We start from the raw sequence: 21,582 nt of genomic DNA, 5'->3' as shown, positions 1-21,582 counted from the left end.
GAAGATATTTTGTAAATTTTCTAACATAAAAATCAAAACTGAATGTTTGATTAGTAATATGCACTGCTAAAAACTTCATTTGGATTTTCTCAATATTTTTTTATGTTTTAGCACTCTTAAGATTCCAGATATTAAAATAGCTGTATCTCTGCCAAATACTGTCTAATCCTAACAAACATACATCAAGGGAAAACTTATTTATTCAGCTTTCAGATGACGCATCTCAATTGACAAATATGACTGGTTGGAGACTTGGTTGAAAACGGACCTAAATGCAAGGTTGCAGAAGACTGTAAGTAAGGGGTGGGATTTATGCAACCAACTAATAATTTAAGAAGTCTGGCAGTCATCATCAGAAAGAAGTCTGCAGTTTTATGAGAAGTTCAACTTATGACACTGATGAAAAGTTACAAGGTCAATTTTTTCCAAAATTTTGGAAAAACATTCACAATTAGACAGAGGTGCCCAAACTTGGTCCTGGAAGGCTGGTGTCCTACAGAGTTTAGCTCCAACCCAGATTAGACACACCTGAACCAGCTAATCAAGCTCTTACCAGGCATACTACAAACCTCCCGACAGATGTGTTGAGGCAAGTTAAAGCTAAACTCTGCAGGACACCTCTGCAATAAGAAATAGCATGCATTTAGAAAAAGACATACCAAATTTCTCCTGTGTTGCTGGGAGTGAATCCTGACGATCAACAGCTGCAGTTTTCTGTTTTGAAATCAACTGAGGGGCTTTAGGGCTTCTGGGTGATCTTGCCTGGTTAATGCTAGCTTTGTCTGTCTGGCCTCCTGTTGTCTTGGGTTTGTGTGGGGAGGTCTTCAAAGACGATGCTTCTGAGCGGCTGCCACTTCGAAGGCCAGGTGAGGTCTTTGGGGCAAAAGCAGGAGCTGACATGGTACCTTCGCCTTTCAGAGAACGGCGGTTACCTGTGGTGGAAGTGCTGGCCACTTGTGGTCGAGCCGTTCCTATTTTAAACTTGGATTCAGGGACACTTTTAATGGTGGAGGGTGCTGCACGATAGTCATTTTTGTTTTTCTCAATGCCAGATTTGAAGTCAACAGGTTTTGATTTGAAAGATGTGGAAGATGATGAAGACTGTCCAGAACCTAGAGATCTTTTGGCTGGATGTGCAGTGGCAGTTGGTAAACTGCTTGACTTGGGTCGAGGAATTGCACTTCGTTTGACATCTGATTTTGGATTTGGTGATACAACATAAGTCCCCTCTGTTTGTTTAGATGTGCTACCTGCCAGAACCTGACATTTTTTGCCTACTGCTTGGTCTTCCATAACTGAACGCTCTTCATTTTTATGGATGGTTCCGTTTTCCAGAGTCAGCTTGCTAGAACTGGCCAAACTATCAGCCAAAGTGAGGATGTCCAAGCAGGACTGTGAGGTGGATCCATCACTGTCGCTACTTGAGACCTCAGCTCTCTTCAGATATTTCTCCATGTCGGGAGTACTAAGATCACCCACTGATACGGTCTTCTGCAGTTCTTCCAGCAGACCATTTTTATTTGAGGCTGCTACAGTTTCAGGACTCATAACTGACTCTTCTGCTACTTGCTGGCGGCTTTTAGAACGGCTCCGTTTGGACAGCTCCATGATCATGGCAGCAAGCTGGGCTGGATCTGAGCTGATGGAGGCATCAGCAATTGCAGATGCAATTGTACTGATGCTGAGCATAGGGTTGCTGCTGGAGTTGGACAATTCTGAACTATGGCCAGAAGTCTCTCTATCGTCATATTGCGCAGAGATCTAATAAATCAGACAAAAAGTTTCAACACATTTGCTCATTTTTAAAAGACTATATGACAGCAGTCCAAAACTAAATGGTTGGCGATACCTGGGAAACCTGTCCCTCAGTTTTTTGTGGCTGCACATTATTCTCATGGTTGGCTTCAGCTATGTTGGGCTCAAGAGTCTTATCTAGATCCTCTGTATTTCACATAAGACATAAAAAATTACTTGTAAGTTAAAAATAAATAAATAAATAAATAAATAATATATTAATAATAATTAATTAAATGACTAATATGAGCACAGTATTATGAATGCACCTGGATTAAGGGTCTCATCAGCATCACTTTGCGGAACTGTCTCAGTATTGAGGAAGCTTCCCCTGGAGAACAAATCTGAGGGTCTAAGTAATGCAACAGGTTCCCGCTTCTCAGGAGAGGTAATGAAGTATCCAAAAGATGGCTGAAAAACAAACATCAAATTGTTGAATAACTAATTTAAGCTTGGTTCTGAAAGGCCACCTTTCAGCAGAGTTTAGCTCCAAGACAAATTAAAAATCTGAAACAGCTAATCAATGTCTTCAGGATTACTAGAAACATCCAGGCAGGTTTGGGCTGAACTCTACTGAACACTGACCATGCAGGAACGAGACTGAACATCTCTGCTGTACAGCACTTCAAGCACACTCCTGATGGGAAGGTCGTTAACATATAGTCTGGCCAAATTTGACGGCAGTGTTTGAGTTGTATTGCATTCAAGATTCACATTATCAAGTTTAAGTATATCAAGGTAAGTGATATGATCTTTGCGTTGCTGGTGCCATACTATCTGACCTACAGGAATTTTTGCGAGTTGCTAGTGCACTTCACATGGTGAGAGTCATGTGCGTAGAACACAGCGTGTTTCAAATGAGTCAATTTTGAAGTTGCATTTCAGTGACTATGCATCTTAAAAGATATCTGCTTAGGGTCCTCACCCTTTTCACATTGTCCTCTTCACTGCTCCCAAGGCACCCTAGAGCTTCAGAGCGCCTCTGAAAGAACTCCCCCAGTGAAATACGCAGATAACTTTGGTTCCCAGGATCAAGTTCAGAGGAAACCTGGGAGGCCCTCATGAGGATGTTGCTACTACTCGGGACTTTCCAAGAAGTGTCTCCCAGCACTTCACTCATATTTACAGCTTGAATCTGCTCTTCCTACCAAAAGGCAAAAGAAAAAGACATTTTTGGGTTGCTAAATCATATATATGAGCATGTGTGTACAATACACTTAAGATCTTGGTTGCCTGAACTCAAAATTCTACGGGGAACTGTTCATACCTGCATAAACTGGTGCTCCTTTTCAAACTCCTCCTGATCCTCAATGATCTTGTCCATGGCCTGGCCTAAAGTAAGACAACATTAGGTAACGAAAACAATGACACATGAATGAGTTAATACTTTAAATGAATTGTCAATTTGCTCATCTCAGTGTTGTATATAAATAACTGCTTTTCACCAGTCCAACACAACAGGAGAAAAATTGAGGAATGGTATTTAAAATGAGAACATTACTGCATTCCACTTACTTCCAGCAAGAAAATCTTCAGACTGGAACTGCACAGCAACTTCCTCAGGCATATTGGCTTCCATTTCCTTCTCGAAGGAAGAGTAATAGGCCAAATCGGTGACCCACTTTCCCTCTTCATTCTGGTAGACCACACTATGAGTGGCATTTGCACCTAAGGAAATACTGAACATTAAATTTCTATATCATAAAATACTATTTTGAATGCTTCATGTAATACTACAAATTGCAGAGAAACTGTTGACGTTACATTAGAAATGGGGGGGGGGAACAGACAGTTACCTTGTTGTAACTCAAGATTGTCTGGTTGGTGATTCCAAATATCATGATGTTCCTCTTGATTCTCATTAAAGCTCTGGGAAAGGTATCTAGCATCCAGAGACTCTCCAGGTGGACCATCTTTACTGCTGGCACTCTGCTGCTCATTGAGAACTGGAGAATCCCCACAAGGCCCACCACGCATGCCCAGGGAACCGAGATCCACAGTGTGGCCCAGGTCAAACCCTTGCTCTGTTTTATTATGTGATTCCTGAAGTATATGAGAGAGGTGGAAACTGCTCTGGGTGCCCTGAAGGAAATGGCTGACTGAGGAAGAAATGTCCTGAGGGTTGTGACCAGCACCTGCCCTCAAGTATACAGAGTCCAGGTGAACTTCTGCTGTATTATCCATTGCATCCTGTTTAGGGGAAAAGTGTTAAGGGTATCATCAACAATTTCTGCTACAACCAAAAATATGGACAAAGACTTACAAGAGCCTCCTGTCGATCCAAACTCATGCTCCAATTAACTGGGCATCGACTGGCAGGTCCAGATGCCACAGTAGCATGACCAGCCTCCCCTGTGCCAACTGGACCAACACGGTCACCCATCTGAAAAGAAATTAAAATACAATCTGTAATTGTGCTGTGATTTGTATAGTTATGCTAGAATATGCTAAAACAAAAAAGCAAAAACAAAACAATAATATACATACACATTTTGAATTATCCTCGAAGGGATGATCGTATGTATGCAGTTAGCTATTTTTTAGCTAACCTGGATTCTAACTTTGAAGCTGTGTCTCTCTAACCTTCCGGTTTTAAAGTAACTTCCCAAAACCAAACAGAATGTTCCTGTTATTTAAATAGATAAAACTTTACACTGATCGTTATTCATTGCCACTAACATTACCTGGCCATGCGTAATCATGCCCGATCTGCTGAGCAAAGACTGAAGCTGATCATCATCTCCTGTGTGTCCACTTCCACCCACGATGCCAAGACCACGAAGCACATCATAGGTGCCCTGGACTGTGGTGGGAGGCAAAGGAATTGTAGATACACCTCCATCATTTCCCTCCTCATCACTGCCACTAGTCCCATCTCCTCCTCCTCCATCACCTGACAGCACAGAGAAACGCTGATAAGACTTCCTGCTCTTCTACATTTTTAAACAAAAATGCTAAGTAAGTAACAATTATAATTCATTTAATAAACACCCCTTTACCCGTTATAGGTGAGTTGATGACCTGTCCCTCTGCTGAACGGCGGTGCTCAATGCCTGTCCTGGTGTCAGGGTTCCTCCCTCCCATCTGTAGCTCATCATCAGAACTTCCTCCCTCCAACCCTGGTCGAAAATGGGGCCGGTGGCTCTCCCCAACCTGTCCATATACAAATAGTTGAAATTAAATTGTTGCATTACAAAATAATAATATGTAAAGTGTGAATCTGGTAATAACTAAATACAAAGCACAGATAACAATAAGAGCAGAAAGTAGACTAACCGGTTGTCTGGAGGTACTAGGTAGGAGGAATCTTGCTCTGCCCCGGTTCTGTGAAGCTTCTAGTTCATCCTCTGTATCCTCTTCATCACTTGCAGGACAAGAATCCATACCTGTGGCTGCCAGACGCACATCAGGCATGTGAAAGTCCCTCTGAGGTGAGATACAGCAGTAACAAACATTAGCCAAAAAGTTTTAGAACACAACATTACGAAAGCAAATAAGGTTCATTTTGATTTAATTTTGACTTTAGGACCATTAACTCATACTTGGTCATTGCTGTCATGCTGTCTGTTCCTTTCTGATTCAGTGGAGTGGGGCTGAGATGAACTGGAAGGTACGTTCTACAACAGGAACAGATCATATTATTAAAAAGAAATAGGGTAAGCCTTCACAAACAAACAGCAAAGGAGGACTCACAACAGGGATTTCTTGTCCTTCTACTCGGCCTCTCTGCATTGCAGGTGGCATTAGCTTGTTAAAATACAGCTCCAGTTCCTCATCATGGAGCTGGTTCACATCAATATCATCATCTAGAGGACAAAAAGTTCATTTAAATCAATTACTGCCTGGCTTATCTCAGCTCTTTAGAATGTATAACATATAGGGATGTGACGAGATCTTGTAGCACGAGATCCCACGAGATCAGTCAGATATTCTCGCAAAACATTTTGCATGTTTACATTAGAGCTGCACGATTAATCCTCAAAAGATCGAGATTTCGATTAAAACACCAATGCAATCTTATTCCTGAATGACAACGATTTAGCTATGTCTATTACGGCTGTTTCACGTCGTGAGTGCCAGTGGAGCGTGAGAAGCACGTTTTGTCACTGCCCGTGTTACGCTTCTGATGTGAAAGCTGTCATTCACTGATATGGGCGCGACAAAACATGCTGCTCACGCTCTACTGATGCTTACGATATGAAACAGGTGTTAAAGACATTCAAATCTGCATTAATACTGCTGCTGGTCCAGAAAGATTAACACAAACAGTCTTTTCAACCACATTATAATCATTATTTCTGTGTTACAGACATTTAAATAATAGAAGTACTGGGATAAAAGTTTATAGTTTGGGTGTAAACACTTATTGTCTACAGTAACCATCAAAACTAAAGTATCTTAACACAAGTATGTATTGTAACGGTTATCCTCTTCTGCCAGCAGGTGGTGACAACTGCCCGTTTAAAACAAGTATGTGATTGAATCATTCATTCAGGAGATTTCAATAGTGAAACCAGTCTTAATGAATTGAGACACTGACTTCACTGAATTTTTTTTTTTTTTTAATTTTGTTTAAATAAATGTGTTTTTTTTAAAAAAAACTTAAAGGGGTCATCGGATGCACTTTTTACATGTTGTTTCAACATTAATGTGTGTTGGCAGTGTATGTACAAATCTACCTTATAATGGTAAAAATTCATGCAGTGGTTTTTAATTAATCTGTAAAAATAATATTCCCTTTTTCAAATCAAGCCATTCTCAGATGCCTGTCATTGTGGCGTCACACCCACAGAGGCCGCTCCCACGATAGTTGATTGACATGGGCATCTTACCTCAGATCAGCTATAACAGTCCGCCCACTTTGTTTCACTGCCAAGTTTGCCGTTTAGTTTTCTAATCTTTTTTTTCCTCCAGAATTGTGAGAATCATGGTCTCCAATTTATTAAAAACAACTGGGATTCTCAAATTATCCAGAATCGCAAAGCTCTTGTTTTAAATGTTGTTTATTACTGCATATAATTCATTAAAATGGAAGTTTAATTTCCTAAAGTTCAAAATGCACCTACATTTTTTTTGCATTTTGTCTTTTTCAGTTGGATAAAAGACTGTTTTCCCTATACATTTCATTACTGAGGATTTCTTTAAAAAAAAAAAAAAAGTTTAAAAATCTCGTCTCGTTCTCGTGAACCCAGTCTCGGGTCTCGTCACACCCCTAATAATATAATAATACAAAAAAAAATTATCCAACCTGTCATATCACTGTTCATGCTGTCCAGAGACATCAGTTTCTCATTTGCCAGGAAGCTTGCGATGCTGCCACTGCACCTTTCACTGTCTGTCCCTTCACTGGCAGAGCCCTCCTCATCCTCCATCATCACTGGGAGCACAGTGGCCTAAGAAGAACAGACGACACCTTAACCCCATGATGCCTACTGTAGGATATTTCATATGCAAATTAAGGCCTCTAAATTATAAGGATGATAAAATCTTTGCTGAAAAACCTGTTGTACACACAAAAATAATCGACAGTTTTTCCTATTTAGCAAGTCAAAGTCCTTTTATTATAATTCTAAATACGTACATCTTTAGGTTGCATTACTGCGTCTTTCTGCTATCAAATCTTTATTTATATTTATAAAGTAAACGTATGAAGACATTTTTATATTATTAGTAACTCAAATGTAACAAATACTGGACTGAAGAAAATTGGGTTTTACCTTACCATAAATCTTTTCTTTTAAAAAAAAAAAATAAATAAATAATTTTGAAGATAAAATGTGAGCAAATATGATACGGTTCGTTTGCACATATCTTAATCAACATTTTGGTTTGCATTTTCTTTGGCCACACAAAAACTGTAGAACTTTTTATTATAGAACTGATCATGTAAATATCATCTTACTAAGACATTATTGGCAGGTAGAGTGAAAACTGGTATTTAGTTGCATTTTATGCAAGAAGTCTGCTACACTGTTACAAAGACCTACTTGATTTACAAGCTATTAGAATTTAATCTTACTTTCTTGACATAAATATAACATTTTTCTGACTATTTCACATTAGGCTTTACAGGGTTAAACGGCATTGACAGACAACTCAAGATAAAACATAAGCGTCAGTGAGTACAAAAACAGTGAAGTACCTGAGCTGCCAATACATCTTTGTCCCCAATATGAGAGAATGACAGAAGACCAGTTGAGATTTCTAAGAAAAGAAAAAATATACATCAAAATATAATATGCATTTTCAATAAGACACATTAGTTTTACCATAAAATCAAAGACAACTAGCTCTAATTAAATAAAACTAAAGAAAACCAAATACATACCATTAGTCCGAAGAGGAACAGAACCTGACACAAGAGGAGCAGCCACCCCTCCTGATGATGTTTTAGAAACAGACGCAGATTCTGTTTCATCCAAATTAACTTTCACCAGCAGGTCAGAGAACCGATTTGCAGCAATGAAGTCATCTACATTGTCTCTACACACACAAACAAACACCAAAAAAAAAAAAAAAAAAAACCCTAATAAAAACACAGTCAACCAGCACAGGCTTTTCCAATGATCTAGATCTGGTTAAAACGCAAACCTGCATAACACAACTTAATGAAAAACAAGACAAAATAGCTGAAGTCACACTAACATCACATTTTACACTCACTGAAATTGAAAAACGGAGGAAAAAAAAAAAAACAGTTGAAAAATAGGTCAAAATAAAATAAAATAAAACTGGCAAATATTGGCTGATTATTTGTACTAGAGGTAAGAGTCTATAACTAGCCCAAGCACAATTAAAAAGTAATACAAGTACTAAGAATGAACCAGAAAAGAATTGACACACTTACTGGCACAGATGGAAAAAAAATAATAAACAACTGCTAAACACTTACAAATCTTCTTTGAGGCTGAGAACAAATTTTTCCCTGCCTCCATCTGACCCCTGGGAATGCATGAGTGAAAACTGCCCATCCTCTATATATGATGCTTGGGCATCAGTTCGCCTGGAAAAAGACAAAAAGGGCTCAAACTACACAATACTTCCAATAAACAAAATTGATTAAGTTAGTGGCAATACAAGTAAAACATGCGTGCCCTTAACCTAGATGAGCTAGTACAGCGAACCATTTCAGTGTCAAAACTTCTTAGCAATCAATCAATCAAATCAATAAAGCACTAGTGTTTTGACCCACAACTCACATGGCAAATAAACGTTAACCCTCTTTGAAAGAACAACTCTGGGTCCGCCTCAAGTAGTCCAATAGAGGTTCCTTTACAATTTTTAATTGTCTTATTTTTTTGAGTGATTAACTCTATTATGACTTTGCAGATTTATTTTTCTTAGACTTAAGTCCAAATGTAATGATCAAGGTTATACTTTCATGTAGGGCTGGACAATATATCAAATATTAGCAATAATATCGCAATAATTTTGACGACAATGTAAAATTTGAAAATATGGTGAATATCGAATATTTCACATTTGAGCAAACTTTACCAAAAGAACGTGCCGAACGTCCAATATTACATCCCCTTTCTTAAGAGACGTGAGGTGGTGGTGCTCTACACGCCTCTACTATGCAAGCTTTCATGAGTGCGGTTGCCAGATATCAAGAGTTTAAATCCCTGAATCAGAGCATCGCTGTTACAAGGATACATTTTCTGCTCTGTTTTGCTTATTTTAAGCAATCTGGCAACCATGCGCACTAGCTCGCTCTTCATTGCGTTACATACACATGTTAATAAACAGTAAGTGACCACTAGATTTTTTTTAACTGCTTAAATTTGCACTAAACATTTTAAATTTACTTTGTAACAATAGCTGTTCTATCTGTTGTTTTTTTAATAAGGGAAAAAGAAAATTATGTTTTTTATATCATTTAAAAGCAACTGCAAACATATTGAGACATATATCGAATATTGTATAAATTGACAATATCGAGACATTAATTTCTTTATATATCGCCCAGCCCTACTTTCAGGTCACGGTCAGGTTACGTTAGGGTCGATATTTGTTCTGATGAACCTGAGATCTTTTAGGTTGTTTTCAGTTGATGCACAATCAAATTACACGAAACATTATTTGTGGTACGGCTCTGACCTAATAACTACAATAAGCGTTGTGATTTGTTACTTTTAGTATTTAAGTATGAGCTTCCAAATTCTGTCAATTTTATAACAAAATTTAAATGTAACCTCCACATTGTCCTATATAAACCAATATAGTACTCAAAATAAATGATAATACTCCTAAAAAAAATCATAGTGAAATCGAAACAATAAATGCCATTTGCACACTCGTTATCTCAAAAGAAAAAGTATGGACTTACTGAAATGTTTCATGCCTCAAGTGATTACTCAATTAGCATTTCAATTGCAAAAGGAAGTCAATAAAACAGCTTGTAAGTGTTACATTTAACTCAGAAAAGTCAGTCAATGTTCACCGCTCATTTGTAAGCTAGAGGGGAAAAAGCATTTTTGTTACATGAAAACTTTTATCACTAATATAAAAACAACAGTATTTTATAAGAAATATGTTTAAGACTGATATACAGACTAAGGTCAGTCTGGGAGAAACAAAAAAAAACTGCACATTAGCACCCCTCAATTGAAAGAATGCAAGAAAGCAAAAGCAAGAAAGCAAGCAGGAAAAAAAAAAAAGAGTCTCGAACCAGAAAACCATCTTGACCGTTATATTTGGACTTAAGTTCTAAGGAACAAGAACATTTAAAATATTAAAATATGTTCCAGAGATTTGTTCTTGTTCCAAGGAGCTATACCAAAACTTTACTGGGGGCCATGACACAAAGATAGATGCTATGACTAATCTAAAAAGTAAAATAAAATAAAAAAAATGGTGTTTTATAAAACCAGTATAGAGGTAATCACTCAAAAAATGAGGAATATTAAAACTTGCAGGTAATTAACTTTATAATTTTTGGACCAAATGAGATGGAATGACCCCTTTCTAACACTCACCAATATTCACCAAACAGGAAATTGAGGAAGTCAACATTATCGCCTAGTTAGGACAGACACGCAGTCACAATATTCATGAGATTACATGCAGGAGTCTCCCACCTGTTGTCTACTGGAGGTCTAATTTTAGCCACGGTAGAGGCGGCCATGGGTATCCCGAGCGTAGAGCCCAGTGTCATGTTGCCGAGAGTGGCGCGGCCACTACTGCCCAGCGAGGCGTTTGAAAGGAAGCTGGGAAACGGCTCATCCTCAATGTTCTGGAAGTTCTCCATGTCGGTGTGACTCATTGACACAGGGCTTCACCACATGAGGAGTGACCTACAAAAAACAGAAGAGCATACAGAGTCAACTGGCCTCATCACAAGTTCCTATAGGAAACCGGTGACAAACAACACTGTCATACTGTACTTGGGTGTTTATTAGACATGGCTGACTGCCATGAATCTGTAAATGTCTGTATCAAGTGAACTGTATCAATCCAAATCTTAAGAATGTTATTTCTCTTGCACAGTGTCAAATCAGACATAACGGGATGTTTTATAACTCATATTATTAAACAGAGCTGAAACTGTTAATATGGCAGCTAGCTCCTGTTGCATTTAGCTTTAGCATTATTAGATGATGTCAAAGTACATTTTAATACTTTAAACTGAAAAATAATTACATTTGCATTAACCTCGTGAACTTGACTGACTCTTTCTCCAGAATTTTCGTCTTTCGTCTGACGTTTGTAACTTAGTTAGCAGACTAGCTTTACCAGTTCAATAACCAACAACTTTACCTGCACATTAACCTCTAGTATGTTTCTAAAAGCAGAATAACAGTATGTTTGGGTGGACTAAAATAAAAACTGAACAAATAAGGTTAACGGGCTGTTTATCTCAAATAAACGGCGTACAGTGGAGACTAACGTTAACTTAATCAAGGCCAGGATACAAACACTTCAACCACCCAACTTAAACAGTTAAACAAAGACAAAAGTAACACTTAAAATATCACTTAAACAACAAACGACCTTTTTCCTGGCTCGGGCTTACTTTTTGACCAGTCGTTGGCTCAAAACTAAACAGTGACAACAACTGTGCGAAAGATTTGCAACAGCTGAGAGGAATCTGTTTCGAAGACAACTTACCATGAGGGGAAAAGCGGCACTTGTGCCTTTATAAACGTAGCTCATTCGACTACTTCATGCAAATACAGCACTGATAATCCGTGTAATGCTAAAAACGTTGCAGTTACAGCGGCCTCCCCACTTCTTGAGAGCAGTTTGTCGAAGTGTAAAGATGAAGTGAAGCCATTATGGTAGAATCCCGCCTCTGGGTTTCTCTTTGCATGGGCGGGGCATCGACATAACGGCAAATTTCATTGGACAATCCTTTCTGAGGGCTTTCGAAGAGTGGCGGAATCGTGTGTCAATCACGTTGTTGTGTGTTTTGAATGAAGAAGCTGTTTGTTTGAAACATTTTTAATACATAAACTGGTTGTAAATAGTATTGCTTTCTGTATACTTCACAGATGGTAATTTATAGTACAGCAATAAAATTCGGAATGCATGATGACTTAGGTTAGTTGTATGTCTTACAATCAAACATTTAAATGTTTTAAAATTATTATATAATTATAGTTTCGGAATTACAAATGACGTCCCATATAAACTACGAGATCGTGAAATGTGACCCACAGAGCAGCTGAGACTAAGAGCAGCTGTGGGAGCCGTACATGACAGTTGCTTACTAAACACGTATTGTAATTCCCAAACGTTTTGTGCACATTTGGACTGTCTGATAAAACTGAGACTAGAAATAATTATTTGGATTTAAGACCACACACAAAGTTCAAGAGTGCAGGACAAGATATGTGTACTCATACACAATAATAAATTTTAGAATTGTAGAAAATACTGCTTATTGGACCACTAAAAATACAGAAAATGAATGAGAACAAGATCCATTATTAGACTGACTGTGGTGCTAAAAACATCTAGCTTTTTAAGGCCCTGTCAGATTTTTATATACAATCCACTATTACATGAATGACACATAAAAACAGTTCTGTGCAAGTGTTTAACACCGTGGCATTTAATACAACCCCTTTTCTTCACAGAAACGTTTGGCCTTACATGTAAATCAAATCATCTATAAAAAGTAATTGCAGAAATGCATGATTCAAATAAAATAAGATCAAATGTTTGAGTACTTCATGTATACCAGCTGCTTAAACCTTAACCTTTATGATTTTCGTACAATAATAGAAGAGAGTGCAAGAAAAGTCAATTAAACAAATACTTTAAAACCTTGTAATAACAGCATCTGTTTTTTTTCCCTTAATCATGTTAACAAAACAATTGAAATAACATGGTTTATATGGATATCATGTGTTTTCATGATCAGAACATCCATTTAAACATGTACAAAATTCTGAAATAGGCAAAAGCCCATGTGTTTTTCACAGTCTGTCTTTAGAGTAAAACAATTCTACAGATCGAAAGAAAAGTCAACTTAGAACATTCCTTGAAGGCAGTGAATAATAATAATGAACCCATGGTAAGTGCCAGTCCCGTTGCATGTCCAGCAAGCACAATCAGTTGGTCTCAGTGTGAAGTCCAGCATCAAAGAAGTGCTCAGCTCCAGATTTCCTCAGGGTAGTCCTACTGTATGCTATCTATCTTCCAGTGGCCCCATTTAGAGCACTCTGTGCACCTGCAGATCCCAGGATGCCACTCAGAGCACCAGGCTGACCCGATACTGGACTACCATCTCCCTTTAGGATACCCGTGCATTTCCAATTGTCCATGTAGTTTGCTGGTGAAACAGTCAAATTACAATAAATTAATGTCACTCCAGTAGTTGCATTTTTTGATTGTTATTACAAATCCTCACCTTTCCAAAGTCTCACACACCCATCATCGCCAGAGGAAGCCAGAATTGTACTGGTGATGTTCCAACTGACACGCCAAACCTGAGAGTTATGGCTGTCAAACTGGGCCAGGACCTGCACCTCAAATTTAGTGGGTGCTGAAGAAGAGCTGTCCTTTCTGTTAGTCAAACAAAAAAACATTTGAGGCATATTGAGGTAAATCTATTGGCTTTCAATTACAATACAACCAAACATCTATGAACAGTAATCTTTTAAAACAATTTTTTATTTTTAAAGAACCCGAACATAAAAATGTAAATATTGAATATTATAATTAAATGTATAGATGATGTGCATGGTTAAACAATAAGGAAAAACACATGGCATTATTACACAACATATATTAATCCCATTCTACTGTAATAATAATTTGGTTTCATTTTGCTCACCGGAGGGGGACCAGTTTGAAGATGCGCACATCTTTGGTTGCAATAGCAAGTACGTGGAAAGACCGTCCCAGATTAGGAGCAAATGCAATATCATGTACAGCATCTGTAACTGTCATCAGTGTCTCAGCTTTGGCATATTTCCTATAACCATGAAAATAAAGTAAAAAAAAATTAACTTAATGTGAAGGTTAAAACACATAAAATGAGTATAAAAACATGTATGGAAGGTTTGCGGTTACTGTTGGTACTTCTTAAGTCAGTGTGACAATGACAGTTGTGTTTCCAACCATTCTAAATCCAGCTTTAGAATGTCTGAAATGTTAATGTTCGTTTTTTTCTTCTTTTTCTTATTTTTGATAAGTGTGATGTAGCCTACAAACAGACAAAAGGAATTGAAGGCAAACCTTGTAACTTCATTATACTCGTATATCTGAACCTTGCCGCCATACGTCACATTGCTGTCATCGCTACCCACTGCAATCATAGGAGCATGAGCTCGAGAACTGTAAAGAAAAATACATATTTTATTAATGAGGACGGTGCATTTATTGATTCAGTTTATCAAGACAATATAGTCTTAAAAATAGTGTGAGAAGTCTTGAAAGTCAAAAGAAACTTTTCATGACAGTTATGGCATGTCAAAAAACTCCCATCTCATTTTCTCCTCCAACTTTAAAATCATCCTATGTCGCTGCAGAAGTACCAACCCAGTGTTTACAAAGCGACCATGCAAAGAAGATCAAACACCCTTTACAAAAAAGGTAAAACAGCAATGTAGGCGATTTTGAAGTTGGAGATGGGAAATGAGATGGGAGTTTTTTTTCCAACATACCCTAACTGTCATGAACCGGAAGTTCAGGCAGACAAGACATTTTTTTTGGAAATAACCGATCGTTTCAACAGATAAGACCCTTCTTCCTCGGCTGGGATTGTTTAGAGCCCTTTGAAGCTGCATTTAAACTGCATTTTGGACGTTCAAAATCAGGGGCGCCAATGAAGTCCAGTATATGGAGAAAAATCCTGAAATGTTTTACCACACAAAAAAAAGTCTTTACGACTGAAGACAGACAGACAGACAGACATTAACATCTTGGATGACAACGGGGTGAGTACATTATCTGTAAATTTTTGTTCTGGAAGTGAACTTCTCCTGTAAGTTTGATCACACTGTTCAATGGTGACAAGCATGTACAACATCCGTGCTATTTGCGGTCACAGATCCAATGACAACACAGCAGTTTCACCCTTCTGTAAAAAGTCTATCACTTATCTGAAACTTTTTAGATGGAGGATTACAAAATCCAATACAAAAGTAAGTTACAAAATGTTCACATTTGCAGAGTAGTGTAGGTGTACATGCTTACATTGCTTTACACATAGATATGTTCTCTATCATTTGTGAATTTTCACCTTGAAGGGTTCCAGGAGATGCAGGAGCAGGAGAGTTTGGATGAGATCTCATGCTGAAGGGACCACTGGCTCAGGTTCATCACATCAGGGGCCTCGTAGATTCGGACCACCCCGTCTGCAGAGCATGTCGTCAGCATTAAGCCCATGTGCTTTGGTGCAAACTTCACATCGGTCACAGATGTCCGGCTGTCCACGAGTGTGGTCCTCTTTATCTGATGTAAAAACAGGGGAGATATACAGTAAATGTTGACTATTGTAATGTACCAAACTTATACATACCCTGGCAATGTTTAGCATAGATAACAGCTTTCTCTGCCATGTATACAGTAAACTGCCAAAATATACGCAGTGCAACATAAGTATGTATGTCTTAACTCTTAGCAGTCAAACTGACTGAAGTCAAAAATGAAATTCTTCAACAACAAATACATAAGAGAGTACACTTGGTATTATACGCCATATAGCAACTCTTAATTATAAAGTTAAAGCCTCGTTTTGCACCCATGTATTAAAGGAGATGTTCACTTCCAGAACAAAAATGTACAGATAATTTACTCACCTTCTTGTCATCCAAGATGTTTGTGTCTTTCTTTCTTCAATTGTAAAGAAATCATGTTTCTTGAGGAACACATTCCAGAATTTCTCTCCATATAGCGGACTTCTATGGTGCCCTCAAATCTGAACTTCCAAAATGCAGTTTAAATGCAGCTTCAATTGGCTCTAAATGATCCCAGCCGAAAAAGAAGGGTCTTATCTAGCAAAACGATTGGTCATTTTCCAAACAAATTAACTATTCATGCACTTTTTAACCTTAAATGCTCATCTTGTCTCGTCTCTGCGATGCACATGTGCAGTCCGTGCAATCCAGGTCAAAGTTAAGGTATGCTGAAAAACTCCCATCTCGCTTTCTCCTTCAGCGTCAAAATTGTCCTACATTGCTATTTTGCCCCTTTTTTTGTAAAGTGCATTTGATGTTTTTGACACACCCTAACTGTATTGACCTTGAAAAAAAACAGTTCAAGCAGACCTAGACAAGACAAGCATTTGAGGTTAAAAAGTAGGTTGTCATTTTCAAAACAAATTGATTGATCGTTTTGCTACATAAGACCCTTCTTCCCTGCCTGGAATCATTTAGAACTATTTGAAGCTGCATTTAAACTACATTTACACTGCATGTTGGAAGTTCAGACTTGGGGGCGCCATTACTATATGGAGATAATTCCTAAAGTTTTTTCCTCAAGAAACATAATTTCTTATCTGCTGAAGAAAGAAAGTAAGTAAATTATCTGTATTTTTTTGTTCTGGAAGTGAACTTTTCCTTTAAGTGTAATAAAATGCAACTTATTCTATAAGAGGGTAAATGTGCACACTAGAAATGATCTCTTACCCAGTGGCTTTGTCCTCGTTGTTTGTCATTGGACTCTCCAACAATCTCCTCCCATACTATCGCAGTACGATCAAAGGAGCAGGATGCCAACACCTGTCCAAACTCTGGATGGGCCCAGGTCACTCTCCAAACTGAGCCACTGTGAGTCTACAAAACACAAGTTGTCATCAAATTACAGCCAAAAACCCAATACAACTAATAAGAATGATCAATACTGTGAGTCTACACCAATTAATGATAGCCAAAATCAAACCGGTAAACTATCTGAATGAGAGAACTACATGTTGAGATGAAGAAAAAAATTCTCACAAAACTTGTCAATTTTTCCACCAATCTCTTTTTTCCCACCTTAATGTACAGAATATGTCTGTTTAGCGAAGATTTAGGAATATCTTGCAGTGGTATGACAGCTGTTCTCAACCTTTATGACCCAAAGGCCCCACACTGTCCTTCAACACAATGTCAAAGGACCCTCCCATATTAAATAATTGATTTCAGCACAGCTGTAATTATGCCATAGTTACTTGTTTTCAAATTTTATTAGCAGAAACTGACAGCACTGATATATCAAAAATTAACCACAATTTGTTTGACTCCAAAGCTTCAATAAAAGGTACAGTGAAGAGGGGGATGGAAGAAATGTGATTCCAATGTTGATTTTGTGTGCGTGTTCACATTTTAATTTAGACTACAATTACATTACTTTCAATATATTAATAATTTAAATGTTTCATCATCCAGTGCCCTGACATGGAGTCTGGGGACGATGTGTCATTTCAAACTTGATTTTGTGTGTTTAGTATTTTCATTCAAATTAGAATTATAATCATGTCAGTAAATGAACAATAATTGATTAATTGAAAAAGTTTATCCTCTGGCCCCTTTGATGTTTGCTGATGCCCCCTAGTGGGCACAGGACACCTGGTTGAGAATCACTGTTTTATGGCAAGACCTACTTTCCAGCTGGCTGTGCAGTTCCATTCTCCATTATCACCTTTATCCCACACCTACGTGAAAGAAATACAAAGCCTAAAGATTTCCACACGTCATGTCATTATTCATGTACTTTTAAATTTACACTGCATGCATGTTAACCACATCGGTTGCAAACACACTCTAGCAGGCCATGGGGTGAGAAAGCATTTACCTTAATGCTCTGGTCGCTGGAGCACGTTGCCATTCTCCGCCCGTGGAAATCATAAGAAACATCGTGAATCAGATCTTTATGATCTGCTGCGATGCTTCGAGCGACAAACATCCTTTTTTATTAACTACCCTTCCTGATAATTGCACGCGGGAAGTAAACATGAACTTACGCACTTCCCTACTTTTTCAAACGTGAAGTTGCAAGCGGTCCAATCACGTTGGACTTGGAAAGCATGTGCTTCAGATCTTCATAGTAAAAGATCGGATGAAATATTGTAGTGGGTGACGTGAAGATCAGTGCACCTCTGAGCATGCGCAGTAAGGCCGCCTAGCATTTTGGTGAAACAACGCCCTCTATTGCATGCAACATAACCGTGCAAAAGACAACATTGACCATGAATGTTTGATATTTGCATTCATTTAACAGTAAAACATGTTTGTGGTAAGAAAACATTAGGTAGCGTATTTTAAAGTGCATCTATAATTTACTCGTTTGGATCAACAAATCAACCGGCTAGAAAAGAGCATCCAAAAATGTGCTATGGCATGAAGGCAGCGGTTTTAGATCATGCAAAACAGAAAAAACAGGAACAGTATGTGAACAATGTAAACATGAAAAGAGCCTCCGATCCCTTATATAACCATTACATTTTGGAAAATCATCAAAACACACCCATCATTTCAGCAATGAGAAGTATGGTAAGCAAAAGAGGAGCAAGGGACAACTGAATTGGAGGGCCAGCGTTGCAAAAGTCTTCCTCACAGCAGGTGGTTTTCAAGGTGTATAAAGTCTTATTGGCAAGGAACTCTACAACGGTTGTCTTGTTGCACTCCTCCATGGGAAGACACCCCATCACCTTTATATCCAGGACTGAAGCTGAAAAACCAAAGGGAGAGCATTCACAAAGAGGGACAGGTGTGTAAAAGATATCCTGAAAATGGAAGTTGAGCATCACATTTACCTGCTTTTCCAGTTCCCACATAACACAATTCACCATCACTGCAGTTTGTCTTGGTAGTGTAACACATATTCCAAAATCCAAGCTCACACCGAAAGCATTCAAGTGTTTGTCCTGTAAACAAGGGGAAATTAAAGTGTATTATTTTCTAATTAGTTATAATGGAACAGATTTGTAGTTTGCATTGCTAACAATACTTTCAAATGCCATTAAAAGTTATTAAACACTCAAACTTCAGATACACAGGGACTTAATCACACTGCTGTGAGCCTATTTAAAATATAGTATGTAAATAAGCGTTTTACAAAATTCATTTACCATTTATTTGAAACAAAAACATTTTGTTACAATATAGCATTCATACTGACTAGGCTACTTCTCAAATTCCAGGGAAATTATTGACTTACCCAAGCAAAACAAAGACATCACCATCACAAAGGCAACAAAAGTATTTCCTCTCATGTTTAAGTGAGTTTTAAAAGTAGATAAGTCCATAAATATGAAAGCAACACCTTGAGCTGGATATGTTCTTAACAAACGAGAGTTACCAAACCGATAGCTAGTCTATACAATCGTGGGTGACAATGGGGATTGCGTTGAATAATGCGTGATAAGGTGTGAGAGGGATAAAAGCATGATCCTATTAACCATTTATAAGAAGCAGCTGTTTCGTGTAGCGCCAGACAAATGCATCACGTGCACGTTCAAACATCCTTTTCAATCGCAATTAAAGGCTAAAGCTGTACTATTTAAGTTGTCCGTATTATGCAATCTGTTACATTTACTTCATGACACCAAGACAACGAGTTAGAAGAGAGAACGTTCGGTAAATTAAAAGGAAATCTTTTCAATCGTTTTTTCTTGAAGTAGCGTCTTATCTGTGTAAATGAATTCAAATAAATCTTTAAATCGAACAAATGATCTCATTCACTTAATCTCATTGACTCGCTTAATTCGGAACATACACCGGCCTTATAAAGATATTGTATGGCAGAAATAGTAATGCTAGTATGCTTTTTAAAATCTATGCTTAATGTTGTATTTTTCATTGATAGATTGATAAAAGTCATGCTTAAAATTGGTGAATGAGGATGGAGGAGAAAATAAGCTTAGCTGACATTTGACAACTTGATTGTAAACGAGGAAATTTAGAAAAGATCGTGATACTTTGTTGGTTAACGACTTGAGTGAATAAACCACTCTTGCACACAAGCATGGACCTCAATTGGCATGACGACGATCTAACATTTATGATGAGTCAGTGTATGAATCATTTTGGTAATTCTAAACCTGTCTGTGTGGTCTTTTTAAAGGGAACCCTGGGTATTAGACTTGTGTGGTTTAATATAATGTAAATAATGTATCTTACTGACACGTAGTAGAAAATCATGAACGATTTACATTATTTAAAAAATCCACACATATTTTTGACTATGGAGGGTGCCTTTATGATGTAAAATGGTTGCACTCTATGAGCTACTGGCGCTTCCTGTTGCTGTTTTTACCACAACACAACTTGGAATACAAAACTCAGAAAATTAAATACTGATACGATGACCACAGCTACTGAAAAATTTTATCGGTGGCGATGGATATAAGCGTAGGCTTAAACCAAAAGCCATACCATCGATTTTCCATTGACAAGGAGTCTAAATGCCCTCGGATATCAAGTGAAATCCATGCTGAGAAACTCCTTCAGTGGCTGCAGCGTCATGAAATGCGCCAACATGTTTACATCCTGCCAGGATGCCATTTAGCATTTCTTGTTTCTGCCGTTTGTATGCTCTTTCAGTAGCTGTGGTCTACTAAAAGCCTCAGAGGGTTGAAGAAAGGGTTAAAGTGGAGAGAATACAGACACGGCTCTTTAGGAAGCTTTATACGTCCACAAGCATCTTCCCATTTCCCCCTTCTTCTTATTGCTAGGAAAGCAGTGAAGATTTACATCACTTCTCTTGACTTTTCTTCTCACTTAAACCTAAAATTACAATTAAAAGCCACACAATGTGGCATTGTATCAGCTTTTTATTTTCCAAGTTGTGTGTGGCAGTAAAAATAAGAGGGTGGCTCCCTGCAGAGCCAGATGGGAGGAGCCCTAACCCTACCCCTTACCCTATCCTAACCCTAACTCCACCCATTAGCTCACACAGGTGGTGCTGGACCTCCAGAGAGGGGGAGCTGGAGGCCGTTCGGCTCTGCAGTGAGCAGTACTTGGTAAAAATACTAACAGGTAGCACTTAACAAGTGCAACCATTTTACATCATCAAAATAATGGCGCCCCCCATAGTCCAAAATATGAATAAAACAGTGTGGATTTTTTAAAATAATGTAAAGCTTTCATGGGTTTTCAACAACATATTTCAGTAAAATACACCATTTACGTTATATTAGGTCATTCAAGTCTTAATATTCAGAGTTCCCTTTAAGAAAACTGGAGATTTTTTTGAACGTGATTTCGGTGTCTACTAATTAAGAAAGCTATAAAGATGGTTAGAATTTGCTTTGGGTTAAAGGTCTTTGTGTAAGTAATCGTATGTAATATAATGGCCCTCTATTGTATTTATTTATTTTTTTAATTGATGTATTTCTTTTTACTTAATTCTGTT

The 21,582-nt window shown here is 37.9% G+C and overlaps 3 protein-coding genes across 3 annotated transcripts in view; all 3 read right to left on the bottom strand.

Moving 5' to 3' along the window:
• The window catches only part of cep192 (centrosomal protein 192), a 34,609-nt gene extending 22,524 nt beyond the window's left edge, over positions 1-12,085 (bottom strand). Inside the window, 19 exon segments of the mRNA XM_051131428.1 lie at positions 660-1,761; positions 1,850-1,941; positions 2,064-2,205; positions 2,720-2,938; positions 3,062-3,126; positions 3,310-3,462; positions 3,591-3,984; positions 4,058-4,177; positions 4,479-4,687; positions 4,794-4,947; positions 5,071-5,220; positions 5,337-5,411; positions 5,488-5,600; positions 7,043-7,187; positions 7,937-7,998; positions 8,123-8,277; positions 8,687-8,797; positions 10,875-11,090; positions 11,905-12,085. Of these exon segments, the coding sequence (XP_050987385.1) occupies positions 660-1,761; positions 1,850-1,941; positions 2,064-2,205; positions 2,720-2,938; positions 3,062-3,126; positions 3,310-3,462; positions 3,591-3,984; positions 4,058-4,177; positions 4,479-4,687; positions 4,794-4,947; positions 5,071-5,220; positions 5,337-5,411; positions 5,488-5,600; positions 7,043-7,187; positions 7,937-7,998; positions 8,123-8,277; positions 8,687-8,797; positions 10,875-11,059 (3,646 nt within the window). The 5' untranslated portion in view covers positions 11,060-11,090; positions 11,905-12,085.
• Positions 12,086-12,821: 736 nt separating this feature from the next.
• On the bottom strand, positions 12,822-18,295 carry LOC127178521 (nucleoporin SEH1-like). The gene is made up of 8 exons (XM_051131444.1): positions 18,022-18,295; positions 17,831-17,881; positions 16,875-17,021; positions 15,488-15,699; positions 14,482-14,580; positions 14,078-14,218; positions 13,652-13,806; positions 12,822-13,573 (listed from the first exon to the last, which is right to left on the bottom strand). The coding sequence occupies exons 1-8, from the start codon at positions 18,130-18,132 to the stop codon at positions 13,434-13,436; spliced, it is 1,056 nt and encodes a 351-aa protein (XP_050987401.1). The 5' UTR covers positions 18,133-18,295; the 3' UTR covers positions 12,822-13,433.
• Positions 18,296-18,420: 125 nt separating this feature from the next.
• On the bottom strand, positions 18,421-19,610 carry LOC127178525 (sperm acrosome membrane-associated protein 4-like). Its single transcript, XM_051131452.1, has 3 exons — positions 19,387-19,610; positions 18,983-19,093; positions 18,421-18,897 (listed from the first exon to the last, which is right to left on the bottom strand). Exons 1-3 carry the CDS (start codon positions 19,472-19,474, stop codon positions 18,683-18,685), a joined length of 414 nt encoding a protein of 137 aa, XP_050987409.1. The 5' UTR covers positions 19,475-19,610; the 3' UTR covers positions 18,421-18,682.
• Between the last annotated feature and the right edge of the window lie 1,972 nt (positions 19,611-21,582).

The sequence above is a fragment of the Labeo rohita genome, chromosome 16 (assembly GCF_022985175.1).
Source record: "Labeo rohita strain BAU-BD-2019 chromosome 16, IGBB_LRoh.1.0, whole genome shotgun sequence".
Taxonomy (NCBI): Eukaryota; Metazoa; Chordata; class Actinopteri; order Cypriniformes; family Cyprinidae; genus Labeo; species Labeo rohita.
This window is presented reverse-complemented; position numbering and strand designations above follow the sequence as displayed.